The sequence below is a fragment of the Eleutherodactylus coqui genome, chromosome 4, assembly GCF_035609145.1.
Source record: "Eleutherodactylus coqui strain aEleCoq1 chromosome 4, aEleCoq1.hap1, whole genome shotgun sequence".
NCBI classification, from domain to species: domain Eukaryota; kingdom Metazoa; phylum Chordata; class Amphibia; order Anura; family Eleutherodactylidae; genus Eleutherodactylus; species Eleutherodactylus coqui.
The window spans coordinates 96838433-96863376 of NC_089840.1; the positions used below are offsets into that span (position 1 = coordinate 96838433).

The 24944-nt window shown below is 40.5% G+C and overlaps 1 protein-coding gene across 1 annotated transcript in view; it reads right to left on the reverse strand.

The window, feature by feature from the left end:
• The window catches only part of MXRA5 (matrix remodeling associated 5), a 45479-nt gene that overhangs the window by 9181 nt on the left and 11354 nt on the right, over positions 1 to 24944 (reverse strand). The window contains exons 2-6 of the mRNA XM_066599911.1: positions 14537 to 14747; positions 11026 to 11155; positions 9980 to 10370; positions 2957 to 7660; positions 996 to 1896 (exon numbers count right to left, since the gene is read on the reverse strand). Coding sequence (XP_066456008.1) covers positions 996 to 1896; positions 2957 to 7660; positions 9980 to 10370; positions 11026 to 11155; positions 14537 to 14739 — 6329 coding nt within the window. The 5' untranslated portion in view covers positions 14740 to 14747. The remainder of the gene's footprint in view (positions 1 to 995; positions 1897 to 2956; positions 7661 to 9979; positions 10371 to 11025; positions 11156 to 14536; positions 14748 to 24944) is intronic.

Consider the following 24944-nt stretch of genomic DNA (forward strand, 5'->3'; position numbering starts at 1 on the left):
AATGGCTTATGGGTCAGAAACGCTCTTTTCTCCTTAGGGAGAGCAACTATATACTATAAATAAGTGAGGAGACTCAAATGGCCACGCACGCTCCTCTGGGTAATATGCAAATAAGGGAGATGGAATAAATCCTCCACAGTGCCACCTACTGAAAGGCAGCATTCCTTCGAGTCAAAGTGGGACTTTTTATACAAGTCTTGCTACAATGACTGGGAATCAAAAGCAAAGCCAGACCCCATGTACATACAGCTGTTTCCGGGTTATTGCCCATCATCAGTGTACAGTAGGAGTCTGGCTTTTGCTAGTGAGAGGCCAGGGACAGGGGTCAGAAACGCTCTTTTCTCCTTAGGGAGAGCAACTATATACTATAAATAAGTGAGGAGACTCAAATGGCCACGCACGCTCCTCTGGGTAATATGCAAATAAGGGAGATGGAATAAATCCTCCACAGTGCCACCTACTGAAAGGCAGCATTCCTTCGAGTCAAAGTGGGACTTTTTATACAAGTCTTGCTACAATGACTGGGAATCAAAAGCAAAGCCAGACCCCATGTACATACAGCTGTTTCCGGGTTATTGCCCATCATCAGTGTACAGTAGGAGTCTGGCTTTTGCTAGTGAGAGGCCAGGGACAGGGGTCAGAAACGCTCTTTTCTCCTTAGGGAGAGCAACTATATACTATAAATAAGTGAGGAGACTCAAATGGCCACGCACGCTCCTCTGGGTAATATGCAAATAAGGGAGATGGAATAAATCCTCCACAGTGCCACCTACTGAAAGGCAGCATTCCTTCGAGTCAAAGTGGGACTTTTTATACAAGTCTTGCTACAATGACTGGGAATCTTTTGATTCCCAGTCATTGTAGCAAGACTTGTATAAAAAGTCCCACTTTGACTCGAAGGAATGCTGCCTTTCAGTAGGTGGCACTGTGGAGGATTTATTCCATCTCCCTTATTTGAAATGGCTTATGACGCGCCTAGTTGAAGAAACCATTACCTGAAGAAGGAGTCCACCAGGCGTTTAGAAGGAAGCCTCCACATTATCCTTGGCCATGGATCACCAGCTGCAGTACAATCTAACCGTAGAGTCCCACCATAGAACACATCTGTTTTCTGGGGAGAACTTGCAGTGATCTTTGCGTTTGATGGAAATTTCCTTACATCTAGATATACTACTCTTCTGGCAGCACCTACAATATTTGCTGCTATGCACTCATACTTCCCAATGTCTCTTGGTGAGCTGTTACGTATGTAGAGTGTTCCATTGGGAAATACAAACAAGTTTCCATTTGCATACTGTGAAGGACGGACCTGTGTACCATCTAAGAGCACCCAACGAATAGTAGGTGGAGGAGCACCTTTGGCTGAGCAATGAATATAAATACTATGGCTCTGTGGCAATGAAATATTTTCCACTTTTTCCTGTTGAATTAAGGGAGGCAAGGGTGATACCTGAAGCTTTACAGTCAAACTGTCTGCGCCTGCCACATTGCCAGCAACGCATTTGTAGATTCCTCGGTCAGGAAATGTCACATCTTTAATGGATAAACTTCCATTGGAAAACAGCATGATACGAGATTCTGTAGTAGAGGCAGTGCGCAATATTCTCCTGTCTGGCAGAATCCAAGAAATATGGGGAGGAGGTATGCCACTAGCATTACAGTCCATTGTAATTCTATCGCCAAGATATACCAAAGTATCCTTGAAACGAGGTAGTAGTATTTTGGGTTGCTGAGCCACAACTGCTAAAGTAATGGTCATCTTATCTATACCATGCTTGTTCTGTGCTGTACACATATATTGCCCACGGTCCTGAAGCTGAAGATTCTGTATATGCAATGTTCCGTTATGCAAGACTTCAAAGCGTTGTACTTTGCTTTTTGAGGACATTATTGCACCTGAAGAAATAGAAAAAAATTCTATAAGCATAAATTTATCGTATTCAGATAAAGTTATATCATTTGCATGATGTCATGTAAGAATAGAGATGCCCTGCAGTGGCCAATATAGAAGAAATGGTAGGCTGCCCCCAGATTTCTCTGACTGGATGAACTTATCCATGGAGAATTCAGCCTCTTTAGGTAAAGGGGCTGTCCAGTTGGGACATATCCTTAACCCTTTGCAATCCAATTTTGGATTTAGGATTTCCTAGGGGGCTTTCTCTTTCTGCCACTATACAATGGCGCCATCTGCTGGCTAGAGCCAGTACTTCAGTATGTGACATGCCGGAGAGGCCCCAACAACAAAACGGACGGCAATATATAGTAAGAATACCCTGCTGGACATCTTCCGACATCTGAGCTGCACAGGCTTCAATCATATTGTAGGAAGACGTCAGACAGTGGATTGGAAAGAGTTAAAGTTCCGTTAAATCTGTCTTCAACACCTTCTGCTAGCATTTAATGGAGTACTTGCTAGGAGAACTCACTTGGTTCAGGAGAGACAATGTCAGCCATCACAAGGATGCATATTTTTAGTAGGAATATGGCACAAGCAGTAACAGTGATTTTTTTTTACCTGCTAGTAGCATATCCATTACCAAAAAGAGATATTTTTAACATACAACTTATGCACAAAATTGCTATTTTTATATATTTTTCCCTTACAATTTACTCCAGTAATAGTGAATAAAGAAATCTACTGATATTTGTAGGCTGTCAAAAAGTAAAGGGTATTTATTCTAATTATTACATTTATGAAGACCAAACACAGCCTAATTGTGCTTTTACTGCACTCTGGCTGAGGATGGGTACTTGTGGGCCTCTTTTTCTTGGCAGCCATGGAGGGTTAAAGTGGTGGAACCCCTATTTAATGGGTCATTAAATTAAAAAATTGCCTTTTTTTGAGCAATCTTTTTAATTACTGATGCTATTTTAACAAAAATTTGTAGTGACTTTGGATAAGAATAGTCAAAAACTTTACAAGAGATATTAAACATATAGAAACTGTATGTATTACCTGTAGCAAGCTTTGTCCAAGTAATGGAAGGCTTAGGTTCTCCAACAGTTTCGCATGGAAAAATAGCATCCGTCTCGAATGGTATAGATACAAACTGGTTACCAGTGGTCACAATTTTGGGTTTGCTTTCTTCGAATTTGTGGATAAATGAAGGATCCTTTGTAGAATCCACTTTATTTGTCGTAACACGAGGTCTTTGATTAACATTAAAGTAATGCCACAATGGCTGGACAGTAGAACTTGGCTGAGATGTACGACTTTGCATAAAGTAAGCAGGGGTTGTAGTAGATTTGGTTGTGGTAACAGTTTGGGTTACTACTTGAGCAGGTGAAGTGGTGGTTTTTATAGCACTTGATGCCGTTGTCCAGACTTTATTATTTCCTCTGGCTGGGACGAAAATAGTTGGAGGAATAGGCTTAGATGTAACAGTAAAATAAAAAAGCCTTGTTCTGTTAAAATGATATGGGATTCTTGGTTTGATGTAATATGGATTTACATGATATGGGATCTGTATTGAGGTACCTTTATTATCAGGTATAAAGTTGTTTCCATATGGTCTGTAATGGGGTGTAATTCTTTGTCCCGGAGTAAACTTATTTGGTGTCACTGGTCTTGGTCTATATAATGGAATGACTGTAGTAGTAGTTGTTGCCGGAGTCGTTGTTGACATGCGTGGAGTGTATACTTTCTTTTCCTGGGAATTTTGCACTGTGTGTGCGGTATAAGCTGTTATTTCTGGTTTATTGGTTATTACAATTGGCTGATTAGTAACATAGTAGCGTAGAGGTCCATGGGTTCCAATGTAAGATGGTCTTATATTTCCTCTAACTGGATTATAGTATGGTGGAACTATTCCATGATGGTAGTTGTTCACTATTCGAGTCTGATGATGATATTTTGGGTTATAAGGGAGACTGTTGTTTGATTTTGAACTATATGTGTCTTTAATCTGTTCTTGTTTAGACTGCACAAACACTTTATTCTGGTTGGAAGAATATGCATCTAACTCATTTACTCTCGAAGGAAGAGTATTTTTTTGCAATAATTTAGTACTCTGTGTAGGAGTAACTAGAGTTTCTTGATATTTAGTCTTAGGAAATAAAGGCTGTATTGGTAAATGTTGTGTGCTTGGAGATGTCACGTAGAAACGTGTGGTAGGAACAAAAATATTTCTAGTAACTGGATAAGCTGTCATATACTTGCCAGGATTGGGTGTTACATTCTGCTTATATGGATGGCTAGGAGTTGCTGCATTTGCATGGTAATTGTAGATTGTTCTTTGATTATTTTTGTCTTTAGCAGCAGCTGTGGTAGTTTTTTGAATTTGTTGTACTGTTGTTGACTGCCTGTATATAGTTTTATAGGTATAAGTTTCATATTTTATGGGACTATGAGTTCTAGCACTTAGGGTGGTCAATGTTGGAGGCTCTTCCGTAACAAGCACTGGAGATGATTCTGTTGCAATGGGAAGTTCAGGTTCTGTATGCTCTATTTCATTATCTTCTGAAACATTTGTTTTATCTGTTGCAGGTTGCCAATACTGATTTAAGTTTGTTTTGGGTGATTCTGTGGTGCTCTTTTTGTTCAGGAAATCTATTGTTTGAATGTTATTTTTTGCAATATCTACTGCATCATCAATAGATTTTAATGTGTAAAATTCTTTAGCATTATTTATATCCACAGTGTCCGAATTCTCAGTTGCTGTAACTGGAGGAGCAAGTGGTACTTCCACCATTGTGGCAGGTGTTTGAGTTGTATATAACACGTTTGCTGTAGTAGTAGTAGATGGAGCCTGTTTACCCCTTTCTGATGATGGACGCACTGCACGATAAGTTGTCTGAGTATGTGTTGGATGAGTTGTTATGCTAGGCTGATGCACAATATTATCTTGATTTGACAAAATTCTTGTAATCTTTTCTTTTTCAGTTATTGGTCTTTGTTCAGTTACCAAATTTAAATAGCTTTGTGCATAGGATGGTGTAGAAAGATTTTGGTTTTGGCGGTGTCGGAATCTGTTTGGTCGGAACTTTCGTCTCCCATTGTTTCTTCTTCTAGGATGCTGAATATAGGCATGTGTTGGAAAGGGAGTTGTTGTAGATGGTATCTGAGTAGTAATTGGCATATTTCTAGTAGTTGCTCTTGAGGCTGTTATAAAAGAATGTGGACTTGTGATAATGTTTAAATGTTGATCTCTTTCTACTGAGTTTTCCAGATCATTAGATATTTCTTCTGTTGTATGTTTATAATTCTCAGAATATGTATCTTCAACAGAATTTTTTGCAAGAGAATCAGTATTAGTTGTAAGAGGAGGGGACGCTGTAGAAGTAATGCCAGTAGATTTACGTATAATGCCATCTATGGCTTTAGAGACTATCTGATCACGTTCAGGAATGGTAGTTTTAGTCGAAGATGGAGACAAGTCAGTGTTTACTCGTAAATAATCATTATTACTGTTTTCAGTTATTTCTGATGCAGTGGGAAATCTATAAATTGGTGTTTTAACTGTAGATGTATGAACTATAACATGTTCTGTCGTATCCAAGCTAGGTGTTGTAGCCAATTCAGCTTCTTCCGTATTCGATATACTAGTAGTAGTTTTAATTGGCATTAAAGTAGGGTCTTCAATGTCATCTTCCTCACCTGCAAAATAAATGGAATCTTCTATATCTACATTTTCAATAGTTGACATATGGTTTGTTGAACTTAAAGTGTTAAGTAAAGGAGACAATTCTGTTATTGCTTCCTCTTGAATGTCCTCTACAAATGGAACTTCACTGTAATCATCCGTCTCTTCTTTAGTTACTGCCAAAATGTTGTCATCTACCTGCGTTGGGAAGTCTTGATACTGTGTAATAGTCACTTTTGGTGAAGATGTTATATGTAATATCTCATCATCTGCTGATGCCTCTTCCATATTACCTGCTATTTCTGTAATTGTATCCAATGGTTCAGATATCGAAGAAGGATTTGTGTCTTCATTCTTATAGTTTGGGATAGTTATGGCTATTAGGGTGGTTACAAGTGGAACATCAGTAGTTTTTAGATTACTTTTCTCTCTAACTTTAGCCAAAATACTGGCCCATTTCTGGGGATCAATCTGCTTATTACCTCCTATTATCCTTCTTCTGGATTCAAATTTTCTTCGTCCTTCAGCTATATTGCTGTCTTCATCTTTCTCTGTATTTTTCCAGGAAATCATTTTTTTCCTGTCTTTTCTGGTATTTTTGCCTTGGACTCTAGAAGCTTTACCTTTTCCAGTTTTTAGTCTGTCTTGAACATTGTACTTGTTTGTTTCCTCCTGCACATCCCTCTCACCAGATCCCCTATCATCCTCTACTAGATCATACTTGGGCTTTAAAGAAACCTTTACCAGAGGGCGCTTTTTAATTACTGTTACTCTATTTAATTGCTCTGAGTACTTTCTTAGTATTGTTACCTGCACACTATAGTGATCTGATCCATATTGATTGAGAGCAATGCACCTATAAAGGCCGCTATCAGTAAGCTTGGTAGTTGGAATTATTAATGACCCATCATTTAATAAGTATGCACCTGTTTTATTTGTGCCTGAATTAATGATTCCATTGTTTGGTAAAATCCAATTGACTTCAGCATTGGGATTTGCCACTGCACTGCATGGAAGAGTTAGAGGTTCCCCAACAGTTTTAGTGACCACTTTAATGTTGGTTTCAGATATCTCATTCGATGAAGGTTGTACCACCACTCTTACAGCCAAGGTATCAACCTCATGCTTTACTTGTGCAATACACTGATAGATCCCCGAATCTTGGAAATCGGCTTCTTTTATCATCAACTGTCCACTTGGAGATATAGAATATCTGCTGTCTTGATTAATGTATGGGGCTTTTAATGTTGTACCATCGGGTAAGGTCCATTCTATAGTAGGTGTGTCGGAAGACTTCACATGACAGGTCATTTGGCATACACTTCCTTTAATGACACTATATGATGTTTTAGTATTTTCATTCCTATTTATCATAACCCAATTATTCTTTGGATACTGAATATCTTTTGTATGAATTGATTGGGAGAGCTCAGTGGAGAAAGACAGGGTAACTTTCTTTGCTGTGCTCATTCTTCTATTTAGCTGAATCTTGATGACTGGTTGCATCACCCATTCAGGTTCTGCAGATATGATAGCTCGAACTCCTGTGTAATAATATGAGTCATGATCCAGATTCTGTTTGTATATGTAAGCTGCTTTAGAGCTGTCTGTAAAGATCAGTTCTCTTTCCAACTTCACAGGAACCTCACTGTAGTAAGCTATTAGTTTCCATAACTTTTCATAGTTTTCCCGAGTCATAGAACACTCAAAATCTAAAGTAAATGTTGCATTAACATCAATTTCCTCCTGATGAAGTTGGTTCCATTGAATTTTGCTATAGTCTTTGGTTTTCTTCACTTGACAATCCAAATTGACTTTGTTTCCATGCTCATCAGTCATATTTAAAGTAATTTGTCCAAGAAAATCTTTATTTAACTCTAACAATTGAAGGTCAGTGTCGTCATCTTCAGAATTACTATCACTGCTGTTAACCCTTAGTGGTGAAGAAATAGTAGGCCGTGAACAGGACAAATCTTTTAAACTCTGAATTTCTTGATCTTGTAGATGTCTCGGGCTGGAACACATTGCGCACAGCTGGCCGTTTTCATATGATTTGTCTTTCTTGCACTTCAACACACCTACAGGTATATGAAAAAAATAAATGTTTTTAATATAAAACACTTTTAGTTGATGCAATATTCTTACATTGAGAGAATAAACTCAAAATCCTCTGAATGGTGAAATACATAAGCATCAAAGCAAGCATTGTCTACGGGCTGCTCGTAGTCATTATTAGTGGGTAAGGTGCTTCCTTTGAATCTGAAAACATCTGCTGTACATTTCGTTAGATGACTACAGGTGCATTTATTAGCAAGCAAGGGCTTCAAAGGACGTCCAGGAACAGACCACTCCAATAATGTATGATTTGCCTTCATGAAAGATGATATGTAGTTGTTACCATCAGTTGACTCGACATAAAATGCAATGTACTGTTTGTAAATTAATGCCTTCTGATCAAAGCAGATTAACAAGTATATTTAAAATGTTGTACTATGTGCTACACATTAAATGGATAGTAAATAGAGATGAGCAAGCACGCTCGGATAAGGCAGTTACTTCTGGAGTAACTGCATTCTCATCAGAGCAGGCTTAGGGGGGCAACAGGGGTGAGCAAGGGGTGGCGGGGGGGGGGGGGGAGAGAAATCTCTCTCACTCTCCACCCCGCTTCCCCCCACCGCACCGCCGAGCCTGCTCGGACAAGAATGCAGTAACTTAAGAAGAGTGATGCTCACTCAAGTAACTGCCTTATCCGAGCGTGCTTGCTCATCTCTAATAGTAAACTCTAGGGTTACATAAAGCTCTGATGCTTCATTTGTCTGCATTGCATATTGTAAAAAATGCAATAGTTGATTGTGTATTTGTGCAAATGTCAAACCTCATTTTCCCTGAGATATTGGGAGACAAATTCTACACCCTATACACCGTAGATCATTGATGACCCTGTCAAAATTGATAGGATTTGCTGAGAATTCTGTTATATTTATATTCCAATTATGTTGGTCAGACATCACGTGACGCACTTACTAAGAAGAGGGCTTCCACCAACTTTGATTCACATTTTAGTTGTTGGTATTGGTAAGGTCTCTAATAAAACTTAATTTTTATTAAAATGCTAAAATTATGGGCTAATACAAACACACATATGTAGATAAGAATACTAAACTCCCCACTACCGCTTCGGAAACTTTATCATCACTGTCCAGAGCAGTATGGTGTCAGAAATTTCTCCTAAGTAGATGAGGCAAAAGAGGTTACAGGACAAGACGTTTAGGAAAGCAAGATAGTATGCAAATCCGTATACCGCATATACTCCAGCATAAGCCGAGTTTTTCAGCACAAAAAATGTGCTGAAAAAGCCCCCCTCGGCTCATACTCGAGTGAGGTAAAAAAAAAACAAAAAACTGCAAAACTCACCTCTCAGCCGGCAACTGTGTCCCTGGCGCGATATTATCCCCGACGATGTGCAAGGTGCTTCAGACTTCTCACCCTGTCATTTCCCTGGCTTGGTTTTCAATTCCCCTGCTGTCAGCCCTGTGTAACTAAGCGCTGTGATTGGATCGAGTGCCGGCCAATCACAGTCAGTGCTCGATCATTCAGAGCCATTCAGTGAATGACATCACTGAATGGCTGTGATTGGTTTATTGAGCGCCAGCTGATTGGCTGGCACTCGATTCAATCACAGCGCTTAGTTACACAGCGCTGACAGCGGGGGAATTGAAAACCAAGCCAGGAGGATGACAGCACGGAGAAGTCTGAAGCAGCTTGCTGCACCGCTGGGGACACCATCGCAACGGGGACACAAACACCGGCTGAGGGGTGAGTATTGTGTTTTTTTTTTTTTTTTACCTAGTATATACTCGAGTATAGCTAGGCTTATACTCAAGTCAATAAGCTTTACCAGTTTTTTGTGGTAAAACTTATTGACTCAGCCTATACTCAAGTTGGCTAATACTCGAGAGAATATATATATATATATAATATTTATTTATTTATATTTATTTAAGCAGAAGGTCCCTTGCAAGGTGCAGAGACTTACTAGTCAATTCATACAAATAGCCATAAAGAGCTCACAAGCTTTAGGGAAATAAGCCACTGTGACAAAATAGTAGGAACAGAGAGACCCCAAATCCTGAAGTGAAAGTACATTGATAACAGTCGATAGCTGAAACTAATGCGTTTCTCTAGTTTAGATCATCAGGAGAAAGAATAACCACTACAGTCATGTACTCAATGTACTGTCTCTTTAGATGATTAGTTATTTTTAAGCCAGAAAGATAACTTTTGCATCCAGACCCGAAGCAACTTGTTTGTACAACAGCTCAGTCTCTCAGTTAAACTGCATATAATACATTGACAATAATGTTATCATTACCAAAATTATTTCAGAAATAACTTACCATTGGACTGTTCATCCCATTCAAGTAACCATTTCAATTGACAATCACAGGCCAAAGGGTTGCCATGAAGATATAAGTTCTCTAGTAATGGCATTGTTTGGATCATGCCAGCAGGGAGAGTCTGAATCATGTTGTCTGATATGTAAAGATGCTTCAATGTAGATTGTCTAAAGTAGCCCAAAAAATTAAAAGTGCAGAAGGTGTTGACATGGAGCTGCTGAAGCAAGTTTCCTTCTAAATGAAGTAGTCGTAAGGCAATTAATCCATTGAATGCATTGGGATGTATAAATTCAACTTTATTATGGTCAGCATGTAATCTGGTTAAAGCAGAAAGACCATGAAATGTGTGGCTGGTAATCACTTTCAACTTGTTGTAGCTCATTTTGAAAACCTTTAGAGAGAACAAAATAAAGCATTCTATAAAATATCACATTAAATCACAGTATTAACCAGAGTTACAAAATTAGGCTTTTTTCACATCTGTACTATAGCTTCCGTTGATAACAATGGAGCATTGGATCCATCATATGACAAGTCTCAACATAGCAGATGGCTCTATTAGGCTTACAATGGGGTCCTTTAGTGTTCTATCTTGTTTTCCATAATTTTACGAATAGTGGTACATTTTGCCAACTCAGATGTGAAGAAAGCCCTATGTAATGTACAGTATGTCTATGAATCCGGTTACAGAGAACAAACTAATGGATTGTATACTAGATGGATCTTACCTAATCATATATTCAAATCCCTAACATTAAAATGGGTTGTCTGGTTTAAAAAACCTATTCAGATAAACTATTTGTGCATTCCAAGTTAATAGAGAGAGAGTCCTTGTTCTGGACCTCCATCAATTAGACTGAGCATAGCTTCTATGAGGAGTTACTCTGGAGAACACGGTATGTCTATGATCATAAAGCTTAAATTTAGTGCTGGAAGGCAACATTTGGTCATAGAGGAACATGTAATAGCATGATTTATACTGTTGTAGGTCATTATACATGCTGTACATTACAATACATGTCGTATGAAGCGTATTGGAAGATTACCTGTAAAGAACTCAAGTCTTTGAAAGCCCCGTTAGGAATGTTTTGAACATCATTACTGTGAAACAAAAGCATCTCTAGTTTGGATAATCCAGAGAATGCACGCTCAGGAATGGACTGGATGCTGTTGAACCTGAGAACAAACAGCATTGTTCAGCAAATGAGAATATACATTTTTTTTATATAATAATAAGAAAATTACTATGAAAATACAGACATTTAGTGACACAAATGTATAGGAAGAAACATCAGCCAGCACCTTAAGGCCCATTTAGACCCAACAATTCTCGCTCAAAAATCGCTCAAAGCCATCTATTGAGCGAAAATCGTTGGGTCTAACTGCACCGACATTGTACAATTTTCATTAACGATGAGTCTTATCAGGGCTGAGTTCTCAGCGGGATACTGCTGATACTATTGTTTCAGCTGGTATCCTGCTCGGAGAACTCAGCAGAAGTATGAAGAAGACAGCGCTCCAGCTGTCTTCTGCATCCCCCACTCGGAGCGCTCAGCTGTATAGCAGCTGCGCGCTCCATGAACACAGCAGGAGTATACAGAAAACAGCGCTCCAGCTGTGTTCTGCATACCATGCTCGGAGCACTCAGCTGTATATCAGCTTAGCAGGGTGTGAACACAGCAGGAATATACAGAAGACAGCACTCCAGCTGTGTTCTGCACACCGTACTCGAAGTGTTAAGCTGTACACCAGCTAATCGCTCCGTGAACACAGCAGGAGTATACAGAAGACAGTGCTCCAACTAACTTCTGAATACCCCACTCAGAGCACTCGGCTGTATACCAGCTGAGCGCTCCGCCCGTGAACACAGCAGGAGTATGCAGAAGACAGCGCTCTAGCTGTCTTCTGTATACCCCACTCAGAGCGCTCAGCTGTATACTATTGTTTCAGCTGGTATCCTGCTAGGAGAACACAGCAGGAGTATGAAGAAGACAGCGCTCCAGCTATGTTCTGCATACTTCGCTCAGAGCGCTCAGCTGTATACCAGCTGTGCGCTCCATAAAAACAGCAGGAATATACAGAAGACAGTGCTCCAGCTGTGTTCTGCACACCCCACTCGGAGCGCTCAGCTGTATACCAGCTGAGTGCTCCGTGAACACAGCAGGGGTATACAGAAGACAGTGCTCCAGCTGTCTTCTGCATACCCCACTCAGAGTGCTCAGCTGTATACCAGCTGAGCGCTCTGCCCATGAACACAGCAGGAGTATGCAGAAGACATACATTGCCCTGTAAATGCGCACAATGATTATCACTCAAAAGATTGCCTTTGAGCGAATTTTAAGTGATAATCATTGTATCTAAATTGGCCTTTAGTAAGACAAAACTTCTTTCATGATAACTGATATCAAAGTGTCCGAGAAATTACTCAAAGTGGACAAATATTAATTTTTTTTTGCTCAAAGGTTATATTTTTTAGGATTAAAGTGGTTTTCAAAGCAATTTCTATTAATGACCTATCTTCAGGATAAGGTCATCAATAGTTGATCGGCTGGGATCCACCACTCGGTACCTCTGCTGATCAGCTGTTTGGGCATCCGCTGTCAGCACCAAAACACAGTGCAGGAAGGGGAAACAGATAGCTTCAACCACTCTGTAGTGGATGGCGCTTTTAATTGCAGGCACGGTTCACATAAAAATCAATGAGAGCTGCGCCTGCAATTACTAGTGCGGGACACTACACAGTACGGTGGTCAGAGCTCTCTGCTTCTGCTCTGTACATTGTGTTATTGGCACTGAGAGCAGGTGCTCAGACAGCAACAGACAGCCAATCAACTTCTGATGACCTAGCTTGAGGATAGATCATCAATAGAAATGGCCTCTTTAACAAATTGTAAAAAGTTATTTGGTTTTGCCATAATTAAAAGTTATACCATGTTCTAATACTTTTTGCATCCATTTTCAAGATCTCTGCTTCTAGTAATTTTGTAATAATCTTCAGTATTTACTTCCAATGGATAACAATAATCATATAATGGACACATAAGCAGAGGGCTTGAAAACCATGGGGAATTAAAACTGAAACTTTACTGGAAAATGTATTAAATTGAAAGAGTTTTTCCTGGACTTTAATATTCATGGCCTATCCTGTAAGGGTTGTGCTGGCTGGGATCTGTTGTACCACATAGGTTTCTGGCAGCACAGCCCCACAGGTATGGAATGATTGTGCTGACTGGGTGTGGTGATCTCCTGATAGCCAACCCCCTAGGTCTTTGCCCACATATACCCAGCTCCTGGCAGTGTCTGTTTGGTGTCCAGGGTAAGCAGTCCTGTTGTCTGTGCTGTTGCAGCTTGCTGTGTGACTTGTGGCCTGTTGGCTGTGCTGTTGCAGCTTGCTGTGTGACTTGTGGCCTGTTGTCTGTGCTGTTGCAGCTTGCCATGTGAACTTGTGGCCTGTCGTCTGTGCTATTACAGCTTGCCATGTGAACTTGTGGCCTGCCCTCTGTGCTGTTGCAGCTTACCATGTGAACTCTGTCGGGGTGCTGCTGGATCATGTGTCTTGTTAGAGTAGGAACCGCAAGACACGAGGAGCCTTGATTGCGGGCTTGTGAGTGTAAGTTCATTGGCCAATGTACAAACGAATCCCTCGTATTATATAACAGCTATTCCATCTGCTTTAGCGCACAGGGATGTTTGGGGAGTGTGTTGGTCGTTTGTCCTATGTTATGGCTGGCCGTGAGTCCAGTCCGCAGTATGCAGTTTTTTGTCCCTATACTGTGTGTTTCGGGTCATGTTTGTGTGGGCCTCATGCTTATTTGCTCACATGAACATAACATATCCATAGGATACACCATCAATATCAAACTGGTGGGGGTCCAACTTCCAGTCCCCACACATCAGCTTGTTGAAGGGGCCAGAGAGCTCAATCAATCACTACACACTCTTAATTGTTTATCAGTCACCGCGGTGTACATTTACCTGGTGCTGCAGCTTACAGTAGCTCAGTCCTATTCAACTGAATGGAACTGAGCTGCAGAATCAAGCACAGGCACTACAAAAAGTATGGAGCTGTGCCTCGTAAACAATGGACAGACTGCAGCCATTGCCTAAGTACTGTGGATACTTCAATCAGCTGGTAATTGGGGTGCTAGGAGATGGTCCCCCACTGATCTGATAATAATGGCCTACCCTAAAGATTAAAGTCCAGGAAAGCCACTTTAATTATACTATGAATAAACTTTATTTGCTGAAACAGTGGTAGCCAAAGTCCTGTTCAATGGCGTATAAACAATGTAGGGGATTGCTGAGTTGGGAATACCCCTTTAATTACGTTGTTGGTAATGACGCTAATAAGCAATGATAAATGATAACATGTATAGTAAGATATTGTAACAGTTCAGTTCTCATAATAAAGCTACCAGAAGCCAGAAACTGCCCACATCCATTGTGAACACAAAAGGCACCCTTTTTTAGTATCTTGGCAGGGAATTGAGTGGAGATTTTCATAAATGCAAATTGTCATAAAAAGTTAACACCAGAATAAAAAGTGTTCGTACAAACCCTAAATTGATTCTTTCCACATGTTTGGGAATTTTTGTTGGTACTGTTACTAGAGATCGGAAAGTGCAGTGAACCTCAGAATTGACATAGCAGGCACATGGCTTTGGACAGGAAAAGGCACTGTGTGGAAACCTCAAGAATATTATAATTAACGGAAACAGCCATAAGTGTATCCTACAGCAAATTCCAGTTACCGTCTTCATTTTTGCTCCTGTAATACAAAATAACAAAAATATGTTAATTCTTCTTTAAAAGCACTGACCTAGCAGGTTCACCTCGGAGTACAGAATACTAAGTACATTTTTGCTAAAATTTGATATGCTACGTGGGACTTAATATAGGGGGTCTTGGGAAAATCCAGTGCAAACTAAAAAAAATCTACACACATTCTTCAACAATAAGACCACAAATAGTATTTATGTCATCCTAACTTTATGTCTGTGTAGGTTTTCATTTTCATGATTTAATAATAAGAATGTCGCAATTCGTTGATATCAAACTTGGGGCTTACACTCACTAGCCATCCAACTTCCCTGCGATGTGAGAGTGAATGAAAAAGCATTATAATGAAACCAATGATTTTCAATAGTTTCATTCTTATTAGCGATATTTTCACTCTAACCTAGCATTGCAAAGAAGAATGGGCGATATCGCCCATTGTTTTCAATGGGCCCGGCAGCAGCGGAGCTGGCCCCATTGAAATCAATAGAAGATCGCAAAGCAGGCTAGGAATTCCCCCCAAGAGAGAAGAGAGGAAGGGCAAAGCTACAGGGGAGCTGTGACAGATCTCCCCATATTTGGAGAGATAGGGGGTGGGGCTAGTGGGTTTCCCTGGGAGCGGGGGTTGGGCTTGAGAAGGGGTGTGGCTAGAGGGGCTATTATAGTAATGTCTTTAGCCAAGCGAGGGGGTAGAGCTAGCAGGTTTCACATCCTCTCAAGCCCCCCCACTTTGGGGAAACCCAGTATATTATTGATGATCTATTCTCAGGATACAATCAGCTGATTCCCAGCACTGCTGTCCATACGGATAGCACAGAAAGCTGATGGTGCTGCTCATACTCGAGTGGACTTAGTTTGCAGCGCAGGTGCAGCCCCATTGATTTAAACAGGAACTGCATCTGCACTACCAACATGCTCATTACAGTATGGGCAGCATGACCTCCTTTCTGCATTATCTCTACTGACAGCGATGCCGAGAATCAGCTGATTGGTGGAGATCTCAAGCGAGCAGCCCAGTCAATCCTGAGATTTCACTCTCAGTGTGTCCCAAAGTTGTGGCATAAGAATAATGCTACATGTAATAGTGTCCAGTTCATATTTTCCCAAACATCAATCACATAACATAGATGTCCATTTTTATGCATAGAGCATACAGTATGTGACTAAAACGTATGTGTAACTGGTTCCATATTAATGGTATGAGCTTGGTTTTGGTGTGGTAATTATGGTATGAATATGGTTCTTATGCTGCATTTGTGTTGTGAGTTTGGTTCAGGTGCTGCATTTAGGTACGCAGATTCAAGTTAATGCTATACCTATGTACCAAACTTTGTTTTAATGTTGCATTTCTGTTATGAACTCAGTTCTGGTGCTGTATTTATGTTATGAGCTTGGTTCTGGTGCTGTATTAGTTACGGGCTTGATTCTGGTGCTGTATTCATGTTAAATCAGTGGTGTAACTATAGGGGATGCAGAGGATGTGGGCCCAGAAGCCCAACCCCAGAAGCCTTAGGGAGCCCATAAGTCCTTTCTTCTTCATATAACAGAAAGATATGGGAATCAGGGTAGCGCCCCTACAGACATAAGTGGTATGATCAGAAATAGTGTGATATAATATATAATGGACTTACCCTGGTACTCAGTGAGGTCACTGGAGTGCCTCACCGGTACCTCCAAGTCCAGGAAAGCCTATAAGAGTGCTGGTCCTCCATCCCAATCCTTGATGGAGAGCAGCTCAGATCTTTGTGTTCCCCCTGTGTGGGGGACCCAATGATGTACAATGATGTATATACCAAGGGTAAAAAAAGAAAAATGATCCAGGCACTTCACGGGAGAGAAGTGGATCCACTCAGAAGTATTTTGTCCTAAGGTTTATTGCAACGCGCTTCAGCCCCTTCAAGGGCCTTTATCAAGCATACCTAGTATGCTTGATAAAGGCCCTTGAAGGGTCTGAAACGCGTTGCAATAAACCTTAGGACAAAATACTTCTGAGTGGATTCACTTCTCTCCCGCGAAGCGCATGGATCATTTTTCTTTTTTATCCTCGGTATATTCTTCTCCATATAGGGAGCCCAGTACTAGGAATAAAGCATTAGTTGGCGCCCTTGTTACAAATTTTGCATTGGGGCCCAGAAGCTTCAAGTTATGCCTCTGTGTTAAATAGATAAACAGGTTGAAGTTGGAAACATACAGCCGCCTACAGCCAAACAATGTCTACATACTGCAGCCAGTGATTGCACCATTTTGCTGATAATTTGTGCAGCTATTGGCTGCTGCATGTGGTCATGGTTTGACTGCATGTGGCCAGCTGATCATGCTTTCACCTTTTACTCATGGACAAGTGTTGTGTATTTGCCCCCCAAGACTAAAATTGGCCAGCCAGCCCCAGACGATAATAAAATCTCTGCCCATAAGAAAAGCAGATATGATAACAGAGTATTACGTGCAGAACAACATTGCCCACAGGGTAAAGCACATGAATTAATAGACAGTGAATCCTGAAAGATTAATAAAACATTTAAGACTCATGGTAATTATTCCTGATGTTTGATTAACTTCTCTTTTATTAAGATAGTAAATCTTATTATGACAAGCGTTTCATTAAATTAGAGTTTTACAATTTAAAAAAAGATATTGACAATAAAATAGTAAAATGGTTTTTCAGAAATTCAGACAAACCACAGAATGACTGCCAATCACGTTCCCGTCATGGTGCATACAGTATAATCACAGCATGTTATGTTTGTTTGTAATAGTTAATTACATGGGTGTTACATAACTGTACCATTATATCAGTGAAAATTGATGAATACTATAACATACTCCCTATGCTTTCAATGGGGTTGGTGCTGCAGCTGCCGGCCCCATTGAAAGCATTTGCGATATCGCAGTGTTTTTTTGCACTGCGCGGCGAGTGTTTTCACAACAACGCTAGTGGGTGTCCACCCTTACAGTAAAAAAAAAAGCAATATGTCATCCAATTACAGGCAGCGCTTAGCTATTCATTGACCAACGATTCCCCAAAAATCATGCTGCGGGGGTTGACTAAAAACCACTGCTTTCAATGGGGCCGGCAGCAGCAGCGCCAACCCCATTGAAAGAAATGGGACAGCATCCTGGACTTCTGTCACAGCTGTGGCAGAAGTCAGCGATATACTCCCTATGTTTTCAACGGGGCTAGCGCTGCTGCCGCTGGCCCCGTTGAAAACACTGAGCAGATTTCTTCTTTGCGATGCAAAGCTCTACTGAAGCATCGCAAATGAGTATGAAATCATTGAAAATCATTGGTTTTATAATCACCGCTGTTGCATCACAGGGGAAAAAAATCGCAAGTGGGTGTCCACCCTAAGGCTGCCTGTCAAAGGGCGTTGCGGTAGCCGCCGCCCGGGAGCAGAAGCCAGCAGACGGATCTCCGCGGTGAGCTTATCTGACAGATAGGCTCACGGCAGAGAATCGCGGGAATTCACAGCATGCTGCGATTTGCCACCCGTGAGCAGAGAATCGCTATGATTCTCCATTGGTAGACAGGGGTGCTGCACTTTCAATAGCAATTCTATGGAAAGCGTGCATTGCGTTCCCTACGGACGGATTATCGCCGCGGGGAATGCAATGCAAAACGCCCATGGACAGGCAGCCTTAGACTCACTTTTTGGGTAAATGCACACAGGCGGAAATTCCGCAGCGGGATTTCTCGCAGAATTTCCGCCTGAGCACGCTGCCATAGGATTGCATTCGATAATGCAATCCAAAGCAGACAGCCACGATTTGACCGATGTGAAAACTCGTGCGGTAAAGAAATCACGGCATGTCCTATTTCTGTGCCCAACCCGGCCGTCTGCAGGCGGCCATATTTTTGTTTATTGTACATTCAGCAAAGCATTGTTTGTTCAACTGAACTGGTGTAAAGCCTCTCGATAACAACAACAGGACTGTAGTGCTAAGGCCGCCTGCAGACGGCCGGGTCATATCCGGCAGCGAGAATTCTCGCCGCGGAACCCGACCCGAGCACCTGCAGAAAGCAGCGCATACTCACCCGCGCCTCGCGGCCCCAGCTCTTTCATGTGCCGGCTGACGGCGCATGCGAAGACCGGAGCCGGCGGTGGGTGAGTGACGTTTCTGTGCGTCACAGAGCCCCGCACAGAAGTAGAGCATGCCGCAGTTTGTTTGCCGTGTGAGATTTCGCGCGGCCAAACCGTGGCCGTCTGTATAGGATTGCGTTTATTAAAGCAATCCTATGCAGGCTTCCAGCGGCGGAAATCCCGCGTGAAATCCCGCCGCGGAATTTCCGCCCGTCTGCAGGCGGCCTAGGACAGATAAACCGAAGAGTGAGCAGACATTCAACAATTACCGAGAAATGCTAAAACACTTACCAAGAACACCAACACACATCAGCTGATGGAGTAACTAAAAATATGAGATATTAGTTAGTGCTTTGGCCAAAGTACAGAAGCTCACAAGCCCTCATCAAGGGTTCTTGTTGCCTTGTGAGTCCTTACTCTAACAAGACAACTAAAGCCCAAAGGGAGTCCTACCTCAAGCAGGCCAATCGTCCCAATAGGGATGGCCCCACACTGAAACATAGGGGCTTGACTCATGCAAATGGAAACTGGCAGAAACACAAGACAAGGGAAGGACAACATACAACTGAACAGGACAGTTCACACCTATGGTCTGGTCATCTACAACAGACACTGAACACGTCACTGTTCATACCAACAAACAGGCGAGGGAATTACAACATACCAGCTAAACACATCACTGTTCACACCAACAAATGAGGGAATCCCACATCAAGAACGTCATGAACACAAGCAACACCAAAGCACAACATGCAAGACTCCAAGCACCAGGGTTCTGAGGGAAGAAGATAAATGACCAACACACTCCAGCAAGAGGGGCTGGCATTTATATGCAGCAGACCGGTGGGGATTGGATGGCTAGAGAACTCCACACCATCAGTCAGCCAAATCAAACACACCTCCAGCAGTGTGGTCCTTGAAACCCAACAGAACCACAGTCCTCAGAGCACAACGTGACAAGTAGCAGTTGCCTGATGAAGCCTAAAGTCTACTGTGATATATAAGAAAACATTGGTATTATACTGTAAATGGCACATGATAAAAAGGAATCCTGTTATAGGTTTTGCACTGAGGCCATTAAGACTCAAATTAGGCTTCTTCTCTAGTAACTGCTATACATTTTTGCTTGTCTTCAAAATTCTATTTTACAGAACATACTGTAACTTCTCATAAGCACAAGAATGGACAGGTTACAGTTTCTCAGAAGTTCAACACACTCATCTTAGCGTACAAGTTTTCCTATAACACCCTTCTCCCCAAAAGACCAAATAGTTATTGACACAGAACCAGATAGGTACTTGATGAAATGCACAATAACCACTCACTGTTACGGTACTACTGAGTATAGTAATGGTAATTGTAATAGTATGGATAGAACAGACAAGTGCTAATGAATTTCATAGGAAGTGTATCAGCTACAGTATATGGTTGTAAATTACAGATGTGTAGACCTTCATGTCAGAGGATTGGAATGTGAAATGAGGATAATAGTAGTCTACTGTTGCATTAGAGCTGGTTATTATTCTATGTAAATATACAGATGAAATGGAGCCATTTACTGTGAAATTTCGAAACAATTGTCCTCTTCCCCTCTACAGACAGTATTTTGGAAATGCAATTCGTTTTAAAATGTGATCTTTATTCAAAGAAGCAGTTTTATCCATAAAGTGTAGCCAGAAAACAATTAGGAAAAGTTAATTTTCCAAAATATATTTGCCACCAAGAGGTAAGAGGAGCTGCCTTGGCAGAACACAATGTAATATTGACTGGGTATATAAAACGCAATACACATATTACCATTTGACAGGAGAGACTCGAAGTACTACAAATTAATTCAAATCTTAGCTGTACTTTGCTGAATGTCCATTGTATGGGTTTCATTTCTCTGTTGACGTAATGTCCAAATTAAGTTTCTTGAATGAATACAGTTTATAGGCACTAGGTTTCTGAAATATGTGATTAAATGCTTTTTGTTCCCAGACCTCATATAATTTATATTGCAAATTATAAAATTGAAATGGGATACCCTGCTAGAGTTCAGGACATTTCTATGAGTCTAGTGTTTTATACACTGGTCTTAGATAATTTTTGAGAGAGTAAGATGCACTAAATATAAATAGAATTGCAAGCCTCTTATTAATTTTGGGGTATTCTGCGCTTGCCATGCGCCACTTACTGAAATCCACTTTCTGAAATCCTGCTCAAACCTATCATAGATTTGCGCTACAGCCAGCCCCGCCCTCTCCTGCCAAGCTCCATTCGTTTTTTTACAGAAATAGAGAAAGCAGCGTAAAATGCCATAAAGTCGCAAAGTTGCAAAAGTTTGCAACTTTTCTAGGTCCGAATTCTGCAGTAAACATGTTTATGCATCCCCCCCCCAACAATATGGATTCCTGCTAATGGGAATGTAAGCACAAGGGTTTGAGAAGTCTACTAATCTGTACTAAACCATTAAGATCATGGAGTCTCTTTACCCTAAAGGTCCATTTAAACATAATGAGTGTTGCTCAATATCTGCTCAAAGGAACAAAAGTGCGCAATAATCGTTACACGATACACGAACCATCGTGCACTTTTTGTTTGCTTTTCAGTTGTCAATCATTCAGCCTGCATAAAAATCATCGCTGGTTCGCTCACTTCTCGCTACGTCTAAACACTGCGACGCACTAAACGAGAAGTGAACAATTCTCAAGGAAGATCTGCCTGACTAAACATTTGGCATCGTGTGAACAACTGGCGGTGACGACACTTGCTCGTGCGCGGTTTCAAACGAGAATCACCCCATGTAAAAGGGACATCAGGCCGTTTTCGGATGAGAACATGTTAGCTCTGTATTTGCTCTGTTTTTTGAAAACTGTAATACAGAGCAAATGAAAATCTATGTATCTATTCTCATGGCAGTATTTTGCACCACCATTTTTTTTAAAAACACAGCATGACCAATTATTCCGGTATTTGACTTTGCCTTACTAGTATTTTCTATTGGGTAAATATAGATGAGTATTTGCCCAATAGAAAACAAAATATATGGAAACAAATTCAGATCCAATAGTGATGAAATACTGATGACATACGGTTGCAATGCATCTGTAACACATGTATAATACAGAGCCATATTACAAATATGTTACAGTACACTTGTTTCAAATTGGCCTAATTGAACAGAACTTACACAGTATCATTGCCTGCAGCGTCATCGTGTCTGTAATTCTCTGTGGAGAAGCAGCTCTTATATTTTCCTCCATCTCCTCTCTGTGGTTGTTTTTCTTTTTCACTTGACATTATTAACAACATGACAATGTTAGCTGAAGACAGTTGTGTTTTTGTTGATCAGTTAATTTTCTTAACCACATCTATTAAAGAAAACACAGGCCCAACTGTCTCCAGGTCATAGTGTTAATAAAGTCAACTGGAAAAATAATTTTAAATACATGTCTAGAAAAGTATATGTTTTCTTATTCTAAAACTATATTAAGAAAACTATAAAAAGCAGTAGAGAGAAGACAGCCCCTTTAAGAGGCAAAATTTGTGCATAAAAATCCATGCTGGATTGCTCCATGTGGGCATACTCTTATTGGCCTCCGTTTAGGCAATAGAAGACTATGGTTCTTCCCAAGCAGCTCCGTCTGAATCCCATTTTTGGGGATTTAGACATAACCCCAAGACCAAACTTGGGAACATCATAAAAAAACAAAATATGAATGGTCCCATGCATTGGTAGCCTGGCAGTAACATAGATTTGCTGAGTCTATGACATTCTGCTTACACCAGACCTTCTATTTGTAGCATCTCCCTGCTCTAGCTAATTGAGGCTCTTTGATACCCATATGTCGTTAATACAGAGTCCACAAGAAAAAAAATGTGGCATGCTCCAAAGCATGCAGTGGTATGTAGGTATTCTATGAACCAATGTTTCTAGAGTGAAGCAGTGCCTCGTGGAACTTTTGGAACTTCATGTGGTGCCATACAGGGTCTGTTGATGAGGCATGGACTGATGTAGGTTTAACCCCTCGCATAGCATGGATTTCCAAATCTGCAGTATGCTCAAAAATGCTATCCATGTGAATGGGGTTTTGAAAAGGCCACCTCATCAGAACATGGCCTTAGACTCTTTCAATCTTGAACCTGATGGCTGAAATTCTTGCCTTTGACAAACAAAGTGCTTGATAAGCAGAAAACAAATCTAATTGTTTTCGTTCTGTAATGTGAAGGTAACATAAGTGAGCAGTAAATATACAAATTACACATCCTAAAAGCTTTAAAGTCATGAATCTGACAGAGATATAATCAAGAAGAGTTCTGTTAGCCTAGTTAAACACCTTCTGCAGTCTCATACCTTTATAAGAACTCCTCAGCGACTGTTAGCAACCCCATAATCTGCAATAAAACGCTTGTTACTCCAACAATTATGTACTCATGTAACTGATATATTTTTATAATGTAATGATTTCATTATAACAACATGAATTGAAGTTATATTCCCCTAACTTGAAACAAAGGTGGAAATTACTCCTTTCACATTCCTACCAAATGATACTATAATACTGAGCATTTAGCTCACATTTATAGTTCATTTCTCCACATATGTTATTACATCTGAGACTTCATCCACTGAGCACATAATACTATAATGAAGGAGTGGGGAATACTGATAGATTGAAGCGTTGGAATTTAGGGCTAGCTCTAAATTCATAGGAGACTTCATAAAAGATTATATCAGCATTACTGTATATAAAACTTGATAACTACATATTTTTAAACCCAAGTCAACTGTTAGTTTCCAACACAATACATATATTTAAGGGGCTATGGGCACCATAGTTGGAGGACTTCTGCTTACTCTAAAAAACAATCTCAGTTAAGAGGTAGCAGACGTATTAGTCAGGTTTTTTGAAATGTGGTACCAGAGGGTGTAGACCGGGATGTTTTTATACAACAGAGCTGGGGTCAGGGTGTACAGAATACTTTCCAAACATAGATCAGGCCAAGGGATGGGGCAGGCAGCAGACAAGTAAAAGCATAGTAAATAATGAGCCAAGGTCAAGAATGGAGAGGTTAGGAAAGATGGGTGGTTCAGACATGAATCAAATACCAGAAGATCGGACTGAAACAAACTTGCACCTTCGCACAATACAGAGACTGGTTGCTTAGGCACCTACTGATATATGGGGTAGCCTTAAATAGTGTAGGACCTGTCAGGCTTGGTTGGGGACTATAACACACCTTTGGGGCACTAAGAAATCTGACACAGATAACATAGGGACATGGCGTTGGCCAGTCCTGATGGCAGGAAGAGTTTAGGGGACACTGCTGGTCAAGACCAGCAGCCGTAATCATATAATATAGTTGGTGTAATATAATCATCTGTAGAGTAGTAAAATCATAAAAATAACCTAAACATGTTTAAGAATTTTATATTGTAAATAGCAATTTATTAAAAGTTTTAATATCCCTACATGTTTCAAATCACAGTTAGCGTTTATCAAAAGCTTTATAGACTTACATCAACTGTTTTCCAGATGTATATTATATACATGGAGTTAACTGGTGGAGTTCCAAAGAAAATAAATACGTATGTTTGCACCTCCAGTATAGTCAAATGAAAGAATATATAGTGACATCATGTTACATAATATCGTTAGAACTCTGTTGATGTATTAGGTTTTGCACTTCTTCATGCCTCTGCACTGCCAAATTAATATTCCAGCTTTGAAGATCGCCATATACCCTTTCGCACAATGACTTCACCCAATCAGAAAGAGAGACACATGCAGCTGGCTAATAAACAGGATCATACAGTTAACAGTGAAGAATGTTTTGGTTTCTCGTAAACTGTCTGCCAGATGGCCAAAAGTGAGCTACTGTTTCCAGGAGGACGGTTTAGTCCAGTTGGTACATATGCTTATGACACCATCTGTTGTAGACTTACTACATGTCAATGAGGCAACATGATTCCATTCTATTTTTAACTGATTTCTAAAAAGCGTATACTTTTTCTAAAATGTATGTGGTCAACCGACGACAACATAAAGTTGATGAATCATGAAACCGCAAATGTTTTCCAAAACTTTTTATTTCTACCCTAACACTCATGTATGAAGTTTAAGGAA